Below are 16,443 nucleotides of genomic sequence, written 5' to 3' on the forward strand. Positions count from 1 at the left end.
TGTTCACAGATTCGTAGTCTATTAATTTGGTTATTTGCTGCCTCCCACCCCTAATTCAAAAACCTTACCACCCCCACCGCCTTAAGGTGGGGCTGGTAAGCTCCTTTCTTGGTCCAGTTTCCAGAACAAGGTGATCCGGCACGTAGTAGGTGGTTCCTGAATACTGGCTGAGGCTTGAATGAATTGGGAAGCTTATTCCAGCGTCCTAAGAGGAATTTTAGGCAAAGGAGATTTGGAAAGCCTGACGGGGTAGATGCTGCGGAAATCCCAGTCATCAAACCCTTTCTAAGCCTCTGACCTGTCTCCACCGCTGGAAGGGCGAACGGGCTTGGCCCGCGCCCCCTCGCCAGCCCGGGGAAAGTCTGGGCCAAACCAGCGAACGCGGCCAGAGAGCCAGCCCTGCGAGGAGCCCCCACATGGGGACGAGGGCGGCGGGCAGGCCCCGCCCGGAGCCCGGGGCGGCGGGCACAGCCCCGGGTGGCCAGCCGAGCCCGGGGGCGGCGCGGGCAGGAGCCGCCCCACGCGCGTCCCGCGGCCCCCGCTCCAGAGGCGCCGCCGCCGGGCCGGGGCCGCTCGCCGAGTTGGCCGCGCGCGCCCGGAGGAGCGCAGAGTTTGGAAAGTCGTCGCGAAGCTTCGGCGGAGAGCAGGGGGTGGGAGAGTGGGGGTGCTAGAGAGAAAAACCCGCCTCTTGCGAGTAGAGCGAGGAAGAGGGGGGGAAAGGCGCCGAGTTCCGCTTCCTGAACCGCGGTGGGTAGAGGAGGTCGGCGCGGGCCAGGCCGGCGGGACGCGCACTCCGGGCCCGCGACGGGCGATGGCCGGCGAGCGGACCCGCAGGTTCACCCGGAGCCTTCTGCGACCCGGGCAGGCGGCCGAGCTCCGGCACAGCGCCGCGTCCGCCGCCGCCGTGGCCGTCAGCAGCCGGCAGCAGCAGCGGGTGAGTGCCGCGCGCCCCCCGCGCCTCCCCCGCGCGCCCCGGGCGGCCAGGGACCCCGCTCCCGCAGCCGGGTCTCCGCGAGCCCCTGGGCGCCCCAGCCCCGGCCGCCCCCCGCTTCCCCTCCCCCGCAAGCCCTCCCCCAGCCTCCTTGCCCTGCGCCCCGCCGCACCACCTCCGCGAGGCAGCGATACCGACGCTTGGGGACCGAGGGAGCGCGTTTGGGGACTGGGGACACTCCGAGGAGCGACCGCGTGGACCGCAGAAACGCAGCGTGGGAGAGGATGTGCCTGGGTTGGAGGCGTGGGGGCGGTGAGGAGGTGACGGGAACGCGAGTCACACGGGTGCTAGGTTGTGGGGTCCCAGAGCCTCGAGCAGTGGGCGAGTCTACGGAGCGGAACCCCTCGGTCCACAGGTCTGCGCGCCCCCTTCACCCCCGGTGTCTGGTGCGTCGGAGGGGAGAAGGCGATCGATCGGAGGTCCTCTCCTGGGCTAAAACCTGGGAGCCTCACCTGAACGCTATCGCAGAAACAAATGCACTTCTCACCCACCTCCCTCTACGGGGCAAAAACCCACAAACCGCTTGATGGGACTTCAGAAAGGGCTGAGAGAACCAGACTGCAGGAGATGTGGGTCATTAAGACGTGGGTCAGTGGTTTCTGGTATTTTTCTAAGATGTTCGTGGGGTTCTCCCGCCAAGATCGTTTTACTGGTTACTTCCTTATTGAAACGCCTTCTAAGAGAGCGGGGTGATTTCCGCGGGAAATCCCTGGGGCAGCCTGCAGCAGTGCTCATTTGATTCCCACATCATATCCATAGCTTCCCAGAGGTTCAGAAGTTCCAGTAGGTGTCACCCTCCAGGGTGGAAGTCTCAGGAGGAGGGAAAAAAAAAAAAAATCTACTCTGGTGGGAAAGGGAGACGAGTGGCAACAGCCTTAAAGCAAGACTTGGGTTCAGCAGCCACACTCTTGGCTTGCCTCTCTGGACCGGAATCCCACTTTGTGGTTTCCATTTTCCTTTTTGCCAGGAAATATCATTAGGAATTAAACGGCTTCTTTTAAGAGTGTCAAAGAAAGTGTTACTCTTGCCAGTCACCCATGAGGAGGGAGCCAAGGGCTACCCAGAGCCGGTTCCCACAGCCAGGACTTTTCTTTAGAGCCATAGGTCTGGAAGTTAAACAGAACGGAAGCTAATTGCCTGGCAGAGGACTAGGCATCAGATGCCCAAGAGGGTGGCGGTGATTGGAGTGTGAAATGAGTAGGTGGCCATACCTTCTCTCTCTCTCTCTCCCTTACCACTCACTGGCTGCAGTCTGCCATCCCCCAGAGGGAATTCAAGGCTTAGGAGAATAAGCAGCTTCCCTGATTCTGATATCAGCATGGACATTTTCAAGGCAGGAAGGATAAACCATCGAAAAGAACTTTTTTTCCCCCTGAAAAGAAGGTTCAACTGGAGTAAAAGTAGAGATAGTAATATCTTCCAGCATGCCTAGAGAATAATTTTTACTTTGAAATGATTATTCAGGATGGTGGCTTTGTCATTCTCCGCCATGTGCCTTTAAGATAACTTTGTTTTGCTGTTGAGTCATTTTACCAAATCTCAGTAATGATCTGGTAGAGAAATGCAGCGAACTAAGTAGCATTCAATTGGGATAAACAGCCTAAATGCTGTTTTTGATTTGGGTTTTGTTTTCAGCTGGGTTCTCCTGGAGTTTTTGTAGCACTTGACTTTCTCGAAAGAATATGTATCCTAGATACTTGTGTATGCAGACACACACATTATTTTCTCCAAATTTATGTCAGATTTGAAATCCTGGGGAGTCTTGTCAAAATGAATAAGCTCAATGTCTTAAAAAGAGTTGGTGCAAGGGGTGATTCACTGGCAGAGGCCTCCCTGCCTCCCTCAGCTCACTTCAGCACCGTGGCCAACACTCCTAAACAAGCTTTTGCCAAGACGTTTCAAGGGATCTTACCCATCTAGTCAGGCAGCTTGGGCAGTGATTTTGGCAGCAGGAAGCCATGTGCTTGGCATCCATCCTATCAGTTCACTCTTTTTTTTTTCTTTGTTCAAGTGTCACGTTAATTTTTTTGTCACTATACTTTAAATCTACATTGTACAAAGTGATCAGGAAGTGTGCATCCGTAATTGACCCACCTCTGAGGCTGTAACTTTCATACCAGTGTCTTCTTGGGCTCTTCTGATACTAAACACGTTTCTCATTCCAGTGAATTGAGATGGGTTGATTCTCAGGAACGTTGTAAAAAGAAAACAAAGATATTGTACCATCTTTATTTAGTAATTTAATATTTGTTTCTTTCCCAGCAAATAACTACCTCATTGAAGTTAAAACTTCCAAACATAACTTATTAATAGTCTTCAAATTTTGCTCAGATTGCTCAAGATGAAAATACTCTGCTAAATACAGATAACTTACAACAGCTTTAACAAACAGTTAATTGTCTGTAACACACACCAAGGTTTTTCCTAGACTAATTTTAAGGTGATCCATTAGTATTCCGTATACAGATGAAAAATGATCTTCAATTTTCTTGTCTTTTTATTTTTAATATTAAAGTTGGAAGGAACATTCAATTTGCATGTCACCACCATCAACTTTAAAAAAAAAATAGTTATCATCAGCAGGTGGAGGTAAACAAGCCGAACTGCATAACTCCAGGAGGTAGGGGCCTTCAGTTTATATTCATGTACGCATATGCATGGGCCTTCCCTAGTGGCTTTGACCATAAAGAAGCCTCCTGCAATGCGGGAGACCTAGGTTCCATCCCCGGGTTGGGAAGGTGCCCTGAAGGAGGGCTTGGCAACTCACTCCAGTATTCTTGCCTGGAGAATCCCCATGGACAGAAGAGCCTGGCAGGCTCCAGTCCATGGGGTCGCAAAGAGTCGGACATGACTGAGCTGCTAAGCACACATACGTATGCATAGAAGAATTCAGTGTTCCAACAGAAAAAAGAATTCGTCAAAAATAATTAACTCTTTAAGGGTGACAGGAAGATGATGCATTCTCTGAGTTGGCACCCAAACTCAATGGGATTCTGTGAGGCAGAACATCCCTTTTGAACCTAAGACCGTGTAACTGGACAACACAGTGAAGATGAAGCCTAGCTCACATCGATCCGCTTCCTTAAGACTCTTTGTGTTCCTTCAGGTCCTCAAATCCTAGTTGTCAGGGGAGAAAATGAATAGACTCAGGGAAGAAGATTATGGGCAGCCCACTCTAAAACCACAAGTAGAATTGTGTGTATTGGAGCAAGCTGTCATCTATTGAAAAAATATTTGAGAGACACTAGAAGGTCTTGCTGAAAAAAACCTGTCTCGCTGCTAGATTATAGAGTACCCTTTATGAAATCTCTCTTTTGGGGGCCAGAATCATCCAGAGTGTTATGGAGAGATTGCTGTAGACTTTGATAGGGATAATAAGAGGTTATTATAAGAAGAGATGAGGTTGTCAGATGGACAAGGTTTTGGACTCTGTGTCCTATACGCATAATAGAACAGGAAATCTTCAGACTATGTTTGAATTATGGAAGGATTCTGAGTGAGCAGACTTACCAGGGGGCCTACTTTTAGGCCAGTTGCTGAGGGAAATAGAGGTGGGTTCCAAGGCAAGCTTGATTTCAGTTTTAACCCAAGACACTGCAGGAGCTCACATGCAGGCCAACTCCTGCTGAGTACCCACCTTATTCTGCGTTCCTCTTAAAACAATAATGCAGTTATCTGCACTCTCAAGTTCATTGTAGCATATTTCACAACAGCTAGGATATTCCATTGCCATGGATATGTAATACTCCATTGTGTATGTGGATACACACAAACACACACACATTGTTTAACCTTATAAAAGAGAGAAATAGAAGGAAGTCCTGCCATTTGTGTAATTATGTTAAGTGGAATAAGTCAGACACAGAAAGACAAATACCGCTTGAACTCATTTCTGTGTGGAATCTAAAATTGTAAAACTCATAGATGCAGAGAGAGTAGAACGGTGGTTGCTGGAGTGGGGAGAGCAGTGGACGAACAAATGAGAAGCTGGTCATCAAAGGGTACAGACTGGTCAGTTCTGCATGATAAATGAGTTCTGGAGCTCCAGTGTACAACTTGGTGACAGTAGTTGAAAATACTGTTTTGCACACTTGTCATGTACTGAGAGAAGATCTTAACTCTTCCCAGCACACACACACATACGAAATGGTGACTATGTAGAGGTGATGGATAAGTCATTTAATTTCATTGTGGTGATCGTTTCACAATGTGTATGTACATCACAATGACAAATTGTACTCCTTAAGTATATACAGTTTTTATTTCTCAAAGATATCTCAATGACATTGTCTAAAAGAAAAAAAAAAGGAATAAGAACAATAAAGAACAGTTAGGAGCAAAATATACATTTTGAAAAAGTATATGTTTCCTCCTTAGTTATCCTGAGGTTAGTTTTCATAGAAAACAAGTGAATCACAACTCATGCAGAAGCCAATCTCAGGATCAAGTGAAACTGAAGTATTTTCCTGAACCCCCCATTTATGGTAGTCCAACAAAGCAAGCTTCTCTAGTGCAGAATCTCAGTTCAAAAATGATTAGGAATATTTCTCCTATGTCAGGACTAGAATCTCTTATTGTTTTGGTTGAATATACCTACTGTGTTGGCCTCAAAGTTGTAGTGCCATTAATTAGAGATTCTTTTTGATAAGAAGCTCTTCCTTTAAAATGTATAAGGGGATTTGTATTTTCACATGAATTAGTTCATTTAGATAGCTTTCTGTTCATTAAGGGCTTTCCTGGTGGCTCAGACAGTAAAGAATCTGTCTGCAGTTCAGGAGACCAGGGTTTGATCCCTAGGTCGGGAAGATCCCCTGGAGAAGGTAATGGCAACCTACTCTAGTATTCTTGCCTGGAGAATTCCGTGGACAGAAGAGCCTGGCTGGCTACAGTGCAAATGGTCAGACACAACTGAGCGACTAACACACACTGTTCATGAATTATAAACAAGATTGGTGCTCTTTTATCCATATATGTTCTATTTGATAGCAATTCAAGAGGAAAAAAAAATTAATTTCTGTTAACATCGCATCAGATCTGTCACTGTGAGAGAGAGGGACTTTTATGTGTGGAACACGATTGGTCAGAGTAATGGAAGGCTGAGTAACAGAGAGGGTAAGAGCCTGGCTAGGGTCAGATGGTGGGAAGGAAGTACAGAAGCTGGTGGAGGTTTGTGCGTGACTGCGTGTTGAGTCACTTGAGTCATGTCCGACTCTTTGCGACCCTGTGGACTGTAGCCTGCCAGGCTCCTCTGTTGATTGGATTCTCTAGGCAAGAATACTGGAGTGGGTTGCCGTGCCCTCCTCCAGGGATCTTCCCGACCAAGGGACTGAACTCAATTCTCTTATGTCTCCTGCATTGGCAGGTGGGTTCTTTACCACTAGCGCCACCTAGGAAATCCTGGTGGAGGTTTATCAAAAACCAAATAATCATATGGTCAGTTCTTGCCTAAAGCCTTTTATGTGGTTCCTCGATGGGAACATGTCACTTTGTTCACATGTATTCTTTAGGACCTTTATTCTGTTGTTACACAGAAATTTCTTTGCACCTCATGCTTGAATTGTATCCAAATTTATTAACTTCTTTTAAAAAGGAAACATCCCGTCAGAAGAGATTGTACTTAATCAGTATATATTTTCCCTCCCCACCCAACCAGAAAGGCCAAGTGGTAAAGAATGGACAACATTAATTCAGTAATCTCCCAAATTCCATATCCAAACTTTGATTTGATGCTTCCTAACTTCCTCTGTTCCAGTGATACTCCTTTTGATATTTTAGAGAGCTTTGAATAAGAAGCAGAACCTTTGACCTACTGAAGATCTCTGATTGAGAAGCAGTGAATATGTAACTGTGTTTACAGGGGCAGGAGGAATTCTTAGATAGAAGAATGTCCTCCCCTCTAAACTTTGTGATATTTAGGTAGTTGAGAGTAGGAAGGGTTTTAAGAAACTGAGTGGGAGATTACTAGAGTTTCTGAAAAATCCCATGCTGGGAGTGAGAGTCAGTGAAAAGGTGCAGGAAATGATAGCGAAGGAAAATGAAACTCTTGTTTTGCTGACAGTGTCTAGAATGAAAGCAACATGCAAAGCACAAGCCTATCTGTTTGGCATTCCTGCACCCTTGCTTTGTTTTCGTTTTTTTCCACGGGATTCTTCACAACAAGGGTGTTTAGCAGAAATCACAGGCTTTAGCAGAAATTCCAGTCCCACGTTTATCGTCTCAAATGAGGAAAGTCCCTTGCCTGGTGAAGAAGTCAACCCAAACTTAGCTGACAAGATCATGGTTGAAGGTTATTATTGACTGTATCAACTCATGTTTTTGACTTCTCAAGGGCATTGCATAAGGAGCAACAGTGGGCTCTAGCGAACTTCTACATGGGTCAAAAAATGAAAGAATGAATAAACATTCTCACCTGCCTTTTTCTTTACAACCTCCTTCTCTAAGGCCTAACATAAAAAAAGAGCAGTCATAAATGTTACATAATAAACCATTTGTTGAGAACCTACAAAATGCCTGACACAGCATTATGGGTTTTATTTAATTCTCAGAGCTATCCTATGAGGAAGTCGTTATAGTTACAGATTACACAAAAGGCCATTGAGACACGTAGGGTTAATAGATTGTTCTGAGTTAAGTAACTGACATGGAGCCTCTTTTGCATCCTGGATAACAACCCGTTTTGTAGCTGCTTCCAATAGCATCTCTAAGTTGGAAGACACAAGGCGCTGAGTTTGCCTTCTGATGGGCAGCTCAACCTAAAGAAGAACTCTGTCCTTCCCTCTGGCATTGCAGAGCAGCCACAAGTGTTCCCATGTGTTTTCCTCTGAGGCTAAAAGCCACAGCAGAGGCTCTTCCAGTTACCTGTATTAATAATAGACCCTCCCAAGGCAACCAGAGCTCAGTTATTAAATCCTTAAAATATGAACTCAGTCATCCCCATGCCATCTCTCTGGCAAAGCCATAAACAAGTTGTGAAAGAGGGTGGGGTTACTTCTTCTCAAGTCCTCTTCTTTCCCAGGACGGGCTGCTTCTCCATTCTCAGTCATTTCACCCAGCCCTGCAAGGGCCTGAAATTTTCCAGTGAATCGTGTGTCCTTGACGATGCATATTTCCATTTGACTAGGTTGTGCTGAGAGTCTTTCCTCACATGCTATCTTGTTCAAAGGAGTGATTCGTAGTGTCTTACAAAGATTGATGTAAGACCGCAACAACCGAAAATATAGTAAAGGGGAAAAAATCAATATTAGCAACAATAACAAAAAGCCAGGTTAGGAAAGGTGGATGTAGTCAGGAGTAGGTCAGTGAAGTAGGATCAGTATATGAAACGTAGCGACCAAGTCAAAGAGGAAAACCTGATGATTAGACGTGAGATTAAGAGAGCGTTGAGATAAAAGAAAATAATTCGCTCTAGACATGGTCAGCTTTTTTTTTTTAAATCTTCAAATATTATCAAATAGTTCAACATCAGAACAAGATTTCTAATTCCAAAAGAAGTTTCTTCACATAGTATCATATTGTGAAATACATTAGGGGTCTGACGCTAAAGCCTACATCCTGTTCCAGTTTCTCATATGCAGTTGGGTAACTTGATCTATAAAGTATAAATTCATCTCATTCTTTGTAGCACTTAGACACGGTCAGCTTTAACTGGATTGAGATTCTGAAAACAAGACGGTTCTTTTCTGTAATTGTTCACAAAGGACATCACAATGCTGTGATGGATCCTCATTCCTTAGAATGTGGTCCAGGGCCAATAGCATTGGCATTGCCTGGATGTCAGAAATGCAGAATCCCTAGCCCCATACTAGACCTATTGGATCAGAATATGAATTTTAACAAGATCCTCTGGTGATTTGTAAGCGCACTGAAATTTGAGAAATGCACATACATACATACCTACATGTTTAGACCATTTTTGCAGTGTATTGTCAGGTAAAGGCAATTGTGTGAGGGTCTAGTATAGTGCAGACCTATTATAACTCTTTGAAAGAGTCTCTTGAGGCAAAGATAAACATTAGACCACCTAGGGATGAAAATGAGATTGACTCATTGCTAAGTGACTTTAGAGAAATCCCTTGCTTATTTGCATTCTGTTTGCTTCTGTAGCTAACACCTTAATTATAGAGTGAGATTAAGAAAAACACTCTATAACATATGTGACAGAGTTGTGATTGGAGTCTATGCAAGTTCTCATCTTGGTTAGAACACCACAGTTGGGTCCCAGGGTGAGGCCAGTGTTACCCCACTTGCCAGAGAATTTGAAAGCAAAATCACTCTAACTCGGGTAGGATATGTAATGATAATTCCTTATTGTTTTTGTTTTGCTTTTTCTTTATGTTGCCATCATACTGAAACTTTTAGTTATTTGAAAATAAATGGTTATATCAGAAAATCTGACTGCTGGAAACAGAAAATGATGAACTTTTTTTCTTTCAGTCATTGATCCTCAGAAAAAAAGATTTTTCTTGTTCGTGGATGAATGTCCTAAGGATGGGATTCCATGGAGTTAAAGCCCTTGATATCTTAACAGGTTGCAACAAATGTGGTCCAGGAGCCCTGTGATTGCTGTCCTTCACCACCGTCTTGAGAGACCCTTTCCTCCTCACGACTGTCTAAGTTGAAGTTCCTTCATGCACTTTGAACAACTTGGCCAATTTGGGATTTGGTATAGGAAATATCAGATCCTACTGAGACTGAAGACCAGAATTCCAGCCCTGTCTCTGGGACTCTTTATTTAGTCACTTCCCTTTTTGGAGTCTCAGTTTCCCCATCTGTGCAATTAGGGGACTGGATGAGAGAGTCCTTACATTTGCTGTTTCTCTGTCCTGGAGTTCTCATGGCTTCTTCTCATCCCTTGGGTTCTCGGCTGTCACCCACTCAGGAAATTCATCCTGAATTTCCAAATGCAAGCATCTTCTCCAGCCTCCTTCTAGTGGAGACATCTCTGACCCATTACTGTGCTTCACCTTCCTCATTTTTGTTTCTCTTTTCCAACCTTTCTGCCTTCATATAAGCGCCATTGAGAGAAACTTGTCTGTTTCACTACTTTTACACTATGTTGATTATATAAAAATGACTTCCCTGGTGACTCAGTTGGTAAAGAGTCTGTCTGCAATGCGGGAGACCCAGGTTTGATCCCTGAGTGGGGAAGATCCCCTGGAGAAGGAAATGGCAACCCCTCCAGTATTCTTGCCTTGAGAATTCCATAGACAGAGGAGCTTGGTGGACTACAGTTCATAGGGTCACAAAGAGTCAGACACGACTTTATTATATGAAAATAAGGAGGGGGAGGTCTTCCTTCCCACTGCAAATGAGCATTTAAGGAGAGTCAGGAGAGTGGGCTGGGTGTATACCAGTGAGGGGTCACAGTGGAACTATGACTTCAAAACCAGGTTGTCAGTATCTGCTAAGGATGTTCCTTGAGTCATCTTCTTCATGGTCTACTTGGCAAGTGGTGAGAATGCGATTATATAGAAATATAGTGACCACATCCTAAATGGCAGGTACTTGACATGTACGGTCTCTTTCAATCCTCATGACAACCGTGTGGGCAAGGACTGGTGTTCGTATTGTATAGATGAGGAAAGAGATGCTTGGAGATCAGAAACTTGCCCCAGATCTGCTAAATGACTGGTAAGTGAGAAATCCAGGAACATGCAGGCAGTCTGGGTCTGAGTCTGTATTCACCACGATAACTGCATTCTTCAGACCGGGTGCACCAGGCAGGCAAGCAGATCTCATTAAACATGCAGTTAGCATCCATGCGAGAGAGCAAAGAGAGAAAGGAAACCTCAGAGTATTAACCATAGGAAGAGGTTTTGAAAAGAGTTTCTGAATGAGAGAAGAGCTGTGGTTACTTTTGCCCTGATGAACAATTTTTCATTTATGACCTCTCAGCAGAGTTGTATACTGAGGATGACACCAACTCTGGACACTGTCAGTGCAGCTCTTTCCCAAGAACGGGACTGGCACAGGGTGTGTTAAACTTTGCAAACAGTGGTCCCTTCATCTCTTGAAAGGAGCATCATTGGATTCTTCTCCTTCTGTGGAAATACATTTCTGGCAAGATAAGCATAGAGTAGTTGGATTGCAGCATGACATTTGTTACTTTGCCTTTTGCGATCTTGATTTTTAATGTTCATGTTTACAAAGGAGAGGGTGTTTTTTTTTTTTTTTTCCTTCTCCTCACTGAAATGAGATTTGTTCGCCTCTTGTCATTCACAGCAGCGTCAGTGGGCTGGAAAGAAAAGAAATGCTTGTGTTGGCTGGGCTCGACATGCTGACCTACATTAAATGATGTAGAAATAATAAAATTTAATGAATGTGACCAAGTTAGTGGCAATAGAGCAAAACACTTGCCTTTGAAAACATTAATATTTTGCAATTGGATTTTGGTGGGAATGTCTGCCTCTGAGAATAGCAGAATTAATGGACCCAGATCATCAAAAGTTCCTTTAATTGTGCTGCTAAATGTGAGAATAGTCACTTTTCCTAATTTATTTCAGCATAACTCCCTCTCCTGATATATAAAAGTGGGGAAACGAGTCAGTTCTTTATGTTAAACACTCAAATGGCAGAATTTAACAACAGGAGATAGAGGAGAGTCTATTGAAAAAGGTGAACCCATTTGTGATGACCACAGTGAGCTTGTCTTCATGCAATTATTTTAGTAATCACCAATCTAAATGGCTCATTAAGGCTGTCAAAATGACCAGTGCTGTTTGGGCTTTCAGATCACACATTCTATAAACAGAACACAGGCCTGAACATCTGACTTGGCAAACAAGCAAACAAAAAACTTGACAAAATGTACTATTCAATGAAATATGATAATTAAGTTATTTTTGAACACTCGTTGTTTATTTGATTAGCTCTTAAAAGTCCCTTTGTCATACTCTTCAGAAGGAGAAAATGGGAATTAACTATAGCTGAGTAACCTTCACAAAAATGAAAGTGCTATCAGAGCTCAGTAACTTTTTTGAAAAAGAAAATTCAAATTTGGAGAACTAATATTTAAAACCATTTACATTCATGTTTTTTACATTATTTAAGATTAGTCATTTACTCAAAAGAAGATTTTATTTTCCAATGTAAAGTGTTCCATTTTGATTTAAAGTATGTCTACCTACATAGCTATAAAACTTCCCTGTGAAACTGCCAGTAATAAAATTTATTGGCATACCCATATGCACAGATAAGACTCTTTTAGGACCTTTCTGAGTGCTAACAGGGAAGGTTTATTTATTAACTTCCATTTTTTGAAGTCAAAAGCCATTATGTGGTTCCTAGTCAATCAATTTGAAAAATGTATCTTTTTATCATTAGGAAGCAGTGGTTTCCCGGCTGTGTAACCTTGCTTGTGTCTTTAAGCTTCTTTGGGTTTCAGTTTCCTTGTCTTTAAAATTAGAATGTTGGACAGTAGGAGCTTTAAAAATGCCTTAGTTCTACAGATCTATGGGGTTATTATTCTTCTTAAGAGGTTGAATAGAGGATTCATTGTTTTCATTTTAATAACAGTATTATTGATTAACATAGCTGATTTTAGCAACTGAAGGAATGACTCCAAATGACCTACAACCAAAGTTGTATTTCAGAGATGAAAATGGTAACGTAAGGTGGTTATTTGAGGATGTGATGAAGGGAATAGCTGTTTATACACACAGAGGATGGGGCTAGTAGCATCTGAATTGGCAGAGGGACAGGCAGCAGTGACTGAGGGGGGCAAGACACACTCCTCTGACCTGGTAAAGGCTCAGAAGTTAGCATGTCAACTCATTTCCCATTTTCTGTTCCTGCAGAGAACAAAGGTAGGCTCCATCTGCTTTAGGATCATTTCTCTGGTTCTCATGCCCAGTCTTGCTAGCAGCTCTCTGGCTTCACGTCTATGCCAGCCTCTTTTTAGCACCCACGTGACTACCATATAGAGCAGGGTGGGGGGAGTTTGAGCCATCCCTCCAGGCTCCACGCCTTCCTCTTGCCGTCAAAATGCAGCCAGAACCTCTCTTCCAGTTTCATCCCTGTCACCTCTTTCTCCCACCTGAGAAAGGTAATATGGGCTGTCCCTGCCCTGGTGTGATTTCTGGGGTGTTGAAAAGACAGCAAAGTTTGTCCTTCCCAGATCACTCTTAACAACTTAAACCCTAACAAGGTCCAGCCTATTTCATTCAGCAGTTAGAAGTCAACCTTAAAGACACAATATGGTCATTGACTTGAATTTATGCCAAAGTGTAAATCAATTTCCCAGCAGGTATAGCTCAGACAGTAAATAATCTGCCTGCAATGCGGTAAACCTGGGTTCAATCCCTGAGTCAAGAAGATCCCCTGGAGAAGGAAGTGGCTACCCACTCCAGTATTCTTGCCTGGAGAATTTCATGCATAGAGGAGCCTGGCCATCTAGAGTCCATGGGGTCACAAAGAGTCAAACAGGACTGAGCAACTAACATTTCCCTTTTTCTTTTTTTTTTTTTCATACCTTGGAAAGAGGCTTTAGGGAAAGGGGGCATGAGAACGGGAGGCTTGTACCACAGATAATGGTCCTTCATTTATTGGTAACTTGTAGTCTGATCTCTGGCATGTAAATACGCGACGAATGTCCAGTTGCCTTCCCTGAACCAGGAGGATGAAGTATGGTTTTGCCTTCAAGTTTCCAAAACCCTGAGACACTTTCCAGGATAAGCTCTGTGGTTATTGTTTCTATATTCCCGGGATAGCAAGATGTCTGGCATACATACAGTAGGTATTTACTAAATGTTTGTTAAATGTAAGAGAGAATGTCCCCTTGGAGATGGCAGAAGTACAGGTTAGGCTTATGAAAGGGAACCTAAGTGCCTGGTTTGCAGTGAAGAAATTCTCAGGTGTGTTTGAAAAGAAATACTTTGGCAGTAAAGTACGGGCATACTGTATCTGCTGATAGTCACAAATTGAATTGAAGTAAGCTGAACAGAATTGAGGGGCTTCCCAGGTGGCTCTAGTGGCAAAGAGCCTGCCTGCCAATGCTGGAGAGGTAAGAGACATGGGTTCGATCCCTGGGTCAGGAAGATCCCCTGGAGGAGGACATGGCAACCCACTCCAGTATTCTTGCTTGGAGAATCCCATGGACAGAGGAGCCTGGTGAGCTACAGTCCCTAGGATCACAAAGAGTGGGTCACAACTGAAGTGATTTAGCATGTACGCACTAATGGAATTGAACTCAAGATTCTCACCAAAGGCTATTTGAAGATTAAACAAATGAATAAATTGGAATGTCAGTTGGCGTGAGTAGATACTCTTGGATAAGAAAGGCTCAGCCTAGCAGTTGTTCAGGCTGTTTCAATCCAGCTCCTCCCCTGAGGGCACCTTGGTGACACACGCAGAGCTCGCTCTTTGGCCAGGGGTGTCACGGTTATTCCTTCGGATGCTATTAGCTGTCACGAGGCTGGGGCAGAACAAAACTCGGGGCAGGTTGCAGAAAATGACTGATTAAACTGCAGGAAGTGTGGGCAACGAGTTTTGACAGCAGTCCGATCCCAGTCCCGTGATGGAGTGCAGTTTATGTTTTCAAGAAAATTCGTCATAAATCAGCAGACTGTTCGATTTTATCAGTGAATGTGAGTGCTATTTTAGTTCTTTAGAACTCCACTTCTTCTCTTTAGGTCAAGGAGCATTCGTTACGCTGTTTCCGAGGGTTGTGATAACTATGCTCTGTATTTTCTTTTTAATTCCAGTTTTCATTGAGTAGTCTCTTTTTATAGCTCTGCTTTGAAAACTTTTATTAAATTAATAACTCAAAATATAGAAAATAATGGAAAAAAAACAATTTCTTTTTTTGTTGTTGTTTTGCACCACCCACTGGCAACGGATTTCAGTGTGTTTATTTGCAACATTTGTCTGCTCACAAAAATATTCTTTGACACATGTTTAAGCTAATGTTGAATATTTAAATGTTTAATGTGTGATTCAAGCTAAATTTTGTCCTGAGAATCCTTTCTTCTGGGTGTGTATGTATAGCAACTCCCCATGAAATGTATGTTGGGAATAAAAAAAGAGACATATTTCTTGTCCTACCATCATAAACAGTTAGACCTAGAGGAACACTTAGTCTAAAATAGATCAGGAAGTTGAGTCACAGGGAGGTTTAAGTGGACATGGTCAGGGTGACAGCATGGCTGATGGTCTCAAACCCACTGCTTTTCCTCCCTCAGCCCAAGGCACCAGGCAGAAGTATAATTTAATGTCATAAAATGAAAGTCTAGAAATTTATTCACGTTTCCATGGGACTTTCCGGTAAAAGTGAATAAGCCTTAAGCCCAATAGAACACTGCTTTCAAAGGAGTTTAAACAGTAAACATTCACTTAACCTGAGTGTGCACACGTGGCTTACTTCCTGAACATGTGACATGGGTGTTACCTGTTGCTGCTGAGACTCTGTGACCTGTGTTTGGCAGCAGGTTGAAGTTTTGTGCCTCTAATTTGTGAGTGCAGAGAAGGGTGTGGTTGTGTCTTTGGGCTTGTGTCATTCCTGGAAGCTGACACAATGCCTTTTGTCACCACCTAGAGTGATCTGAATGGTGACTTGTGGCAGTCTGGGCATCTGTGGCTTTGTGGAGACGGCAACCCTGTCGCTAGATTTCTGTTGCTGCCGTGACAAAATTGTTACAAACTTGTGGCTTAAAGAACACATATATATTATCTCCCTGCAGTGTGGGTAGGAGGACTTCCCTGCTGGCTCAGATAGTTCAGAAACCGCCTAGTTTGGGAAGATCTCCTGGAGAAGGGCATGGCAACCCACTCCAGTATTCTTGCCTAGAGAATCCCATGAACAGAGGAGCCTGGAGGCTACAGTGCATGGGGTTGCAAAGAGTCAGACATGAGTAAGCAACTAAGAGACACACACACACACACATATACACAACAGGGTAGGATGTCCACAGAGGTCTCTCCAGACTAAAAGCAAGGTGTCCAGAGGGCTGCATCTTTTTCCACAGGCTGGAGGGCAAAAGTGTTTCCTGCTCATTCAGGTGGCTGGCAGAATTTCTTGTGACTGTAGGGTCAAGGTGCCTGTTTTCTTGCTGGCTGTAATCTGAGGGTCATTTCCAGCTCCTAGAGGCCAGCACATTCCTTGGCCATGGCCCCTTCTTCCATCTTCAAATCAGCAATGGTGGATCAAGTCCCACACATACCACATCTCTCTGACTCATTCTCTGTTTTCTCTCTTGCTGTGAAGGACTCGTGCGATTACTTTGAGCCCCCCGGATAATGTAGGAGCACCTCCCCATCTCAGTGTCCTTAACCTTGATCACATTTGCAAAGTCCCCTTTTCTAGGAAAATTGGCATATTCTTGGGTTCTGGGGTTGTTCAGTCGCTCAATTTTGTCCAAATCTTTGTGATTGCACGAATTGCAGCATGCCAGGCCTCCCTGTCCTTCACCATCTTCCAGAGCTTGCTCAGACTCATGTCCATGGAGTCAGTGATGCCA

At 44.1% G+C, this 16,443-nt stretch overlaps 1 protein-coding gene across 2 annotated transcripts in view; it reads left to right on the forward strand.

Moving 5' to 3' along the window:
• Positions 595-16,443, forward strand: part of DOCK10 (dedicator of cytokinesis 10) — a 308,358-nt gene continuing 292,509 nt past the window's right edge. Inside the window, exon 1 of one of the 2 annotated variants that reach the window (XM_018058883.1) lies at positions 595-934. In XM_018058883.1, the coding sequence (XP_017914372.1) occupies positions 812-934 (123 nt within the window). In that variant the 5' untranslated portion in view covers positions 595-811. The remainder of the gene's footprint in view (positions 935-16,443) is intronic. The other variant, XM_018058892.1, reaches the window with a different exon arrangement.

This window comes from Capra hircus, chromosome 2, assembly GCF_001704415.2.
Source record: "Capra hircus breed San Clemente chromosome 2, ASM170441v1, whole genome shotgun sequence".
In the NCBI taxonomy this organism is placed as follows: Eukaryota; Metazoa; Chordata; class Mammalia; order Artiodactyla; family Bovidae; genus Capra; species Capra hircus.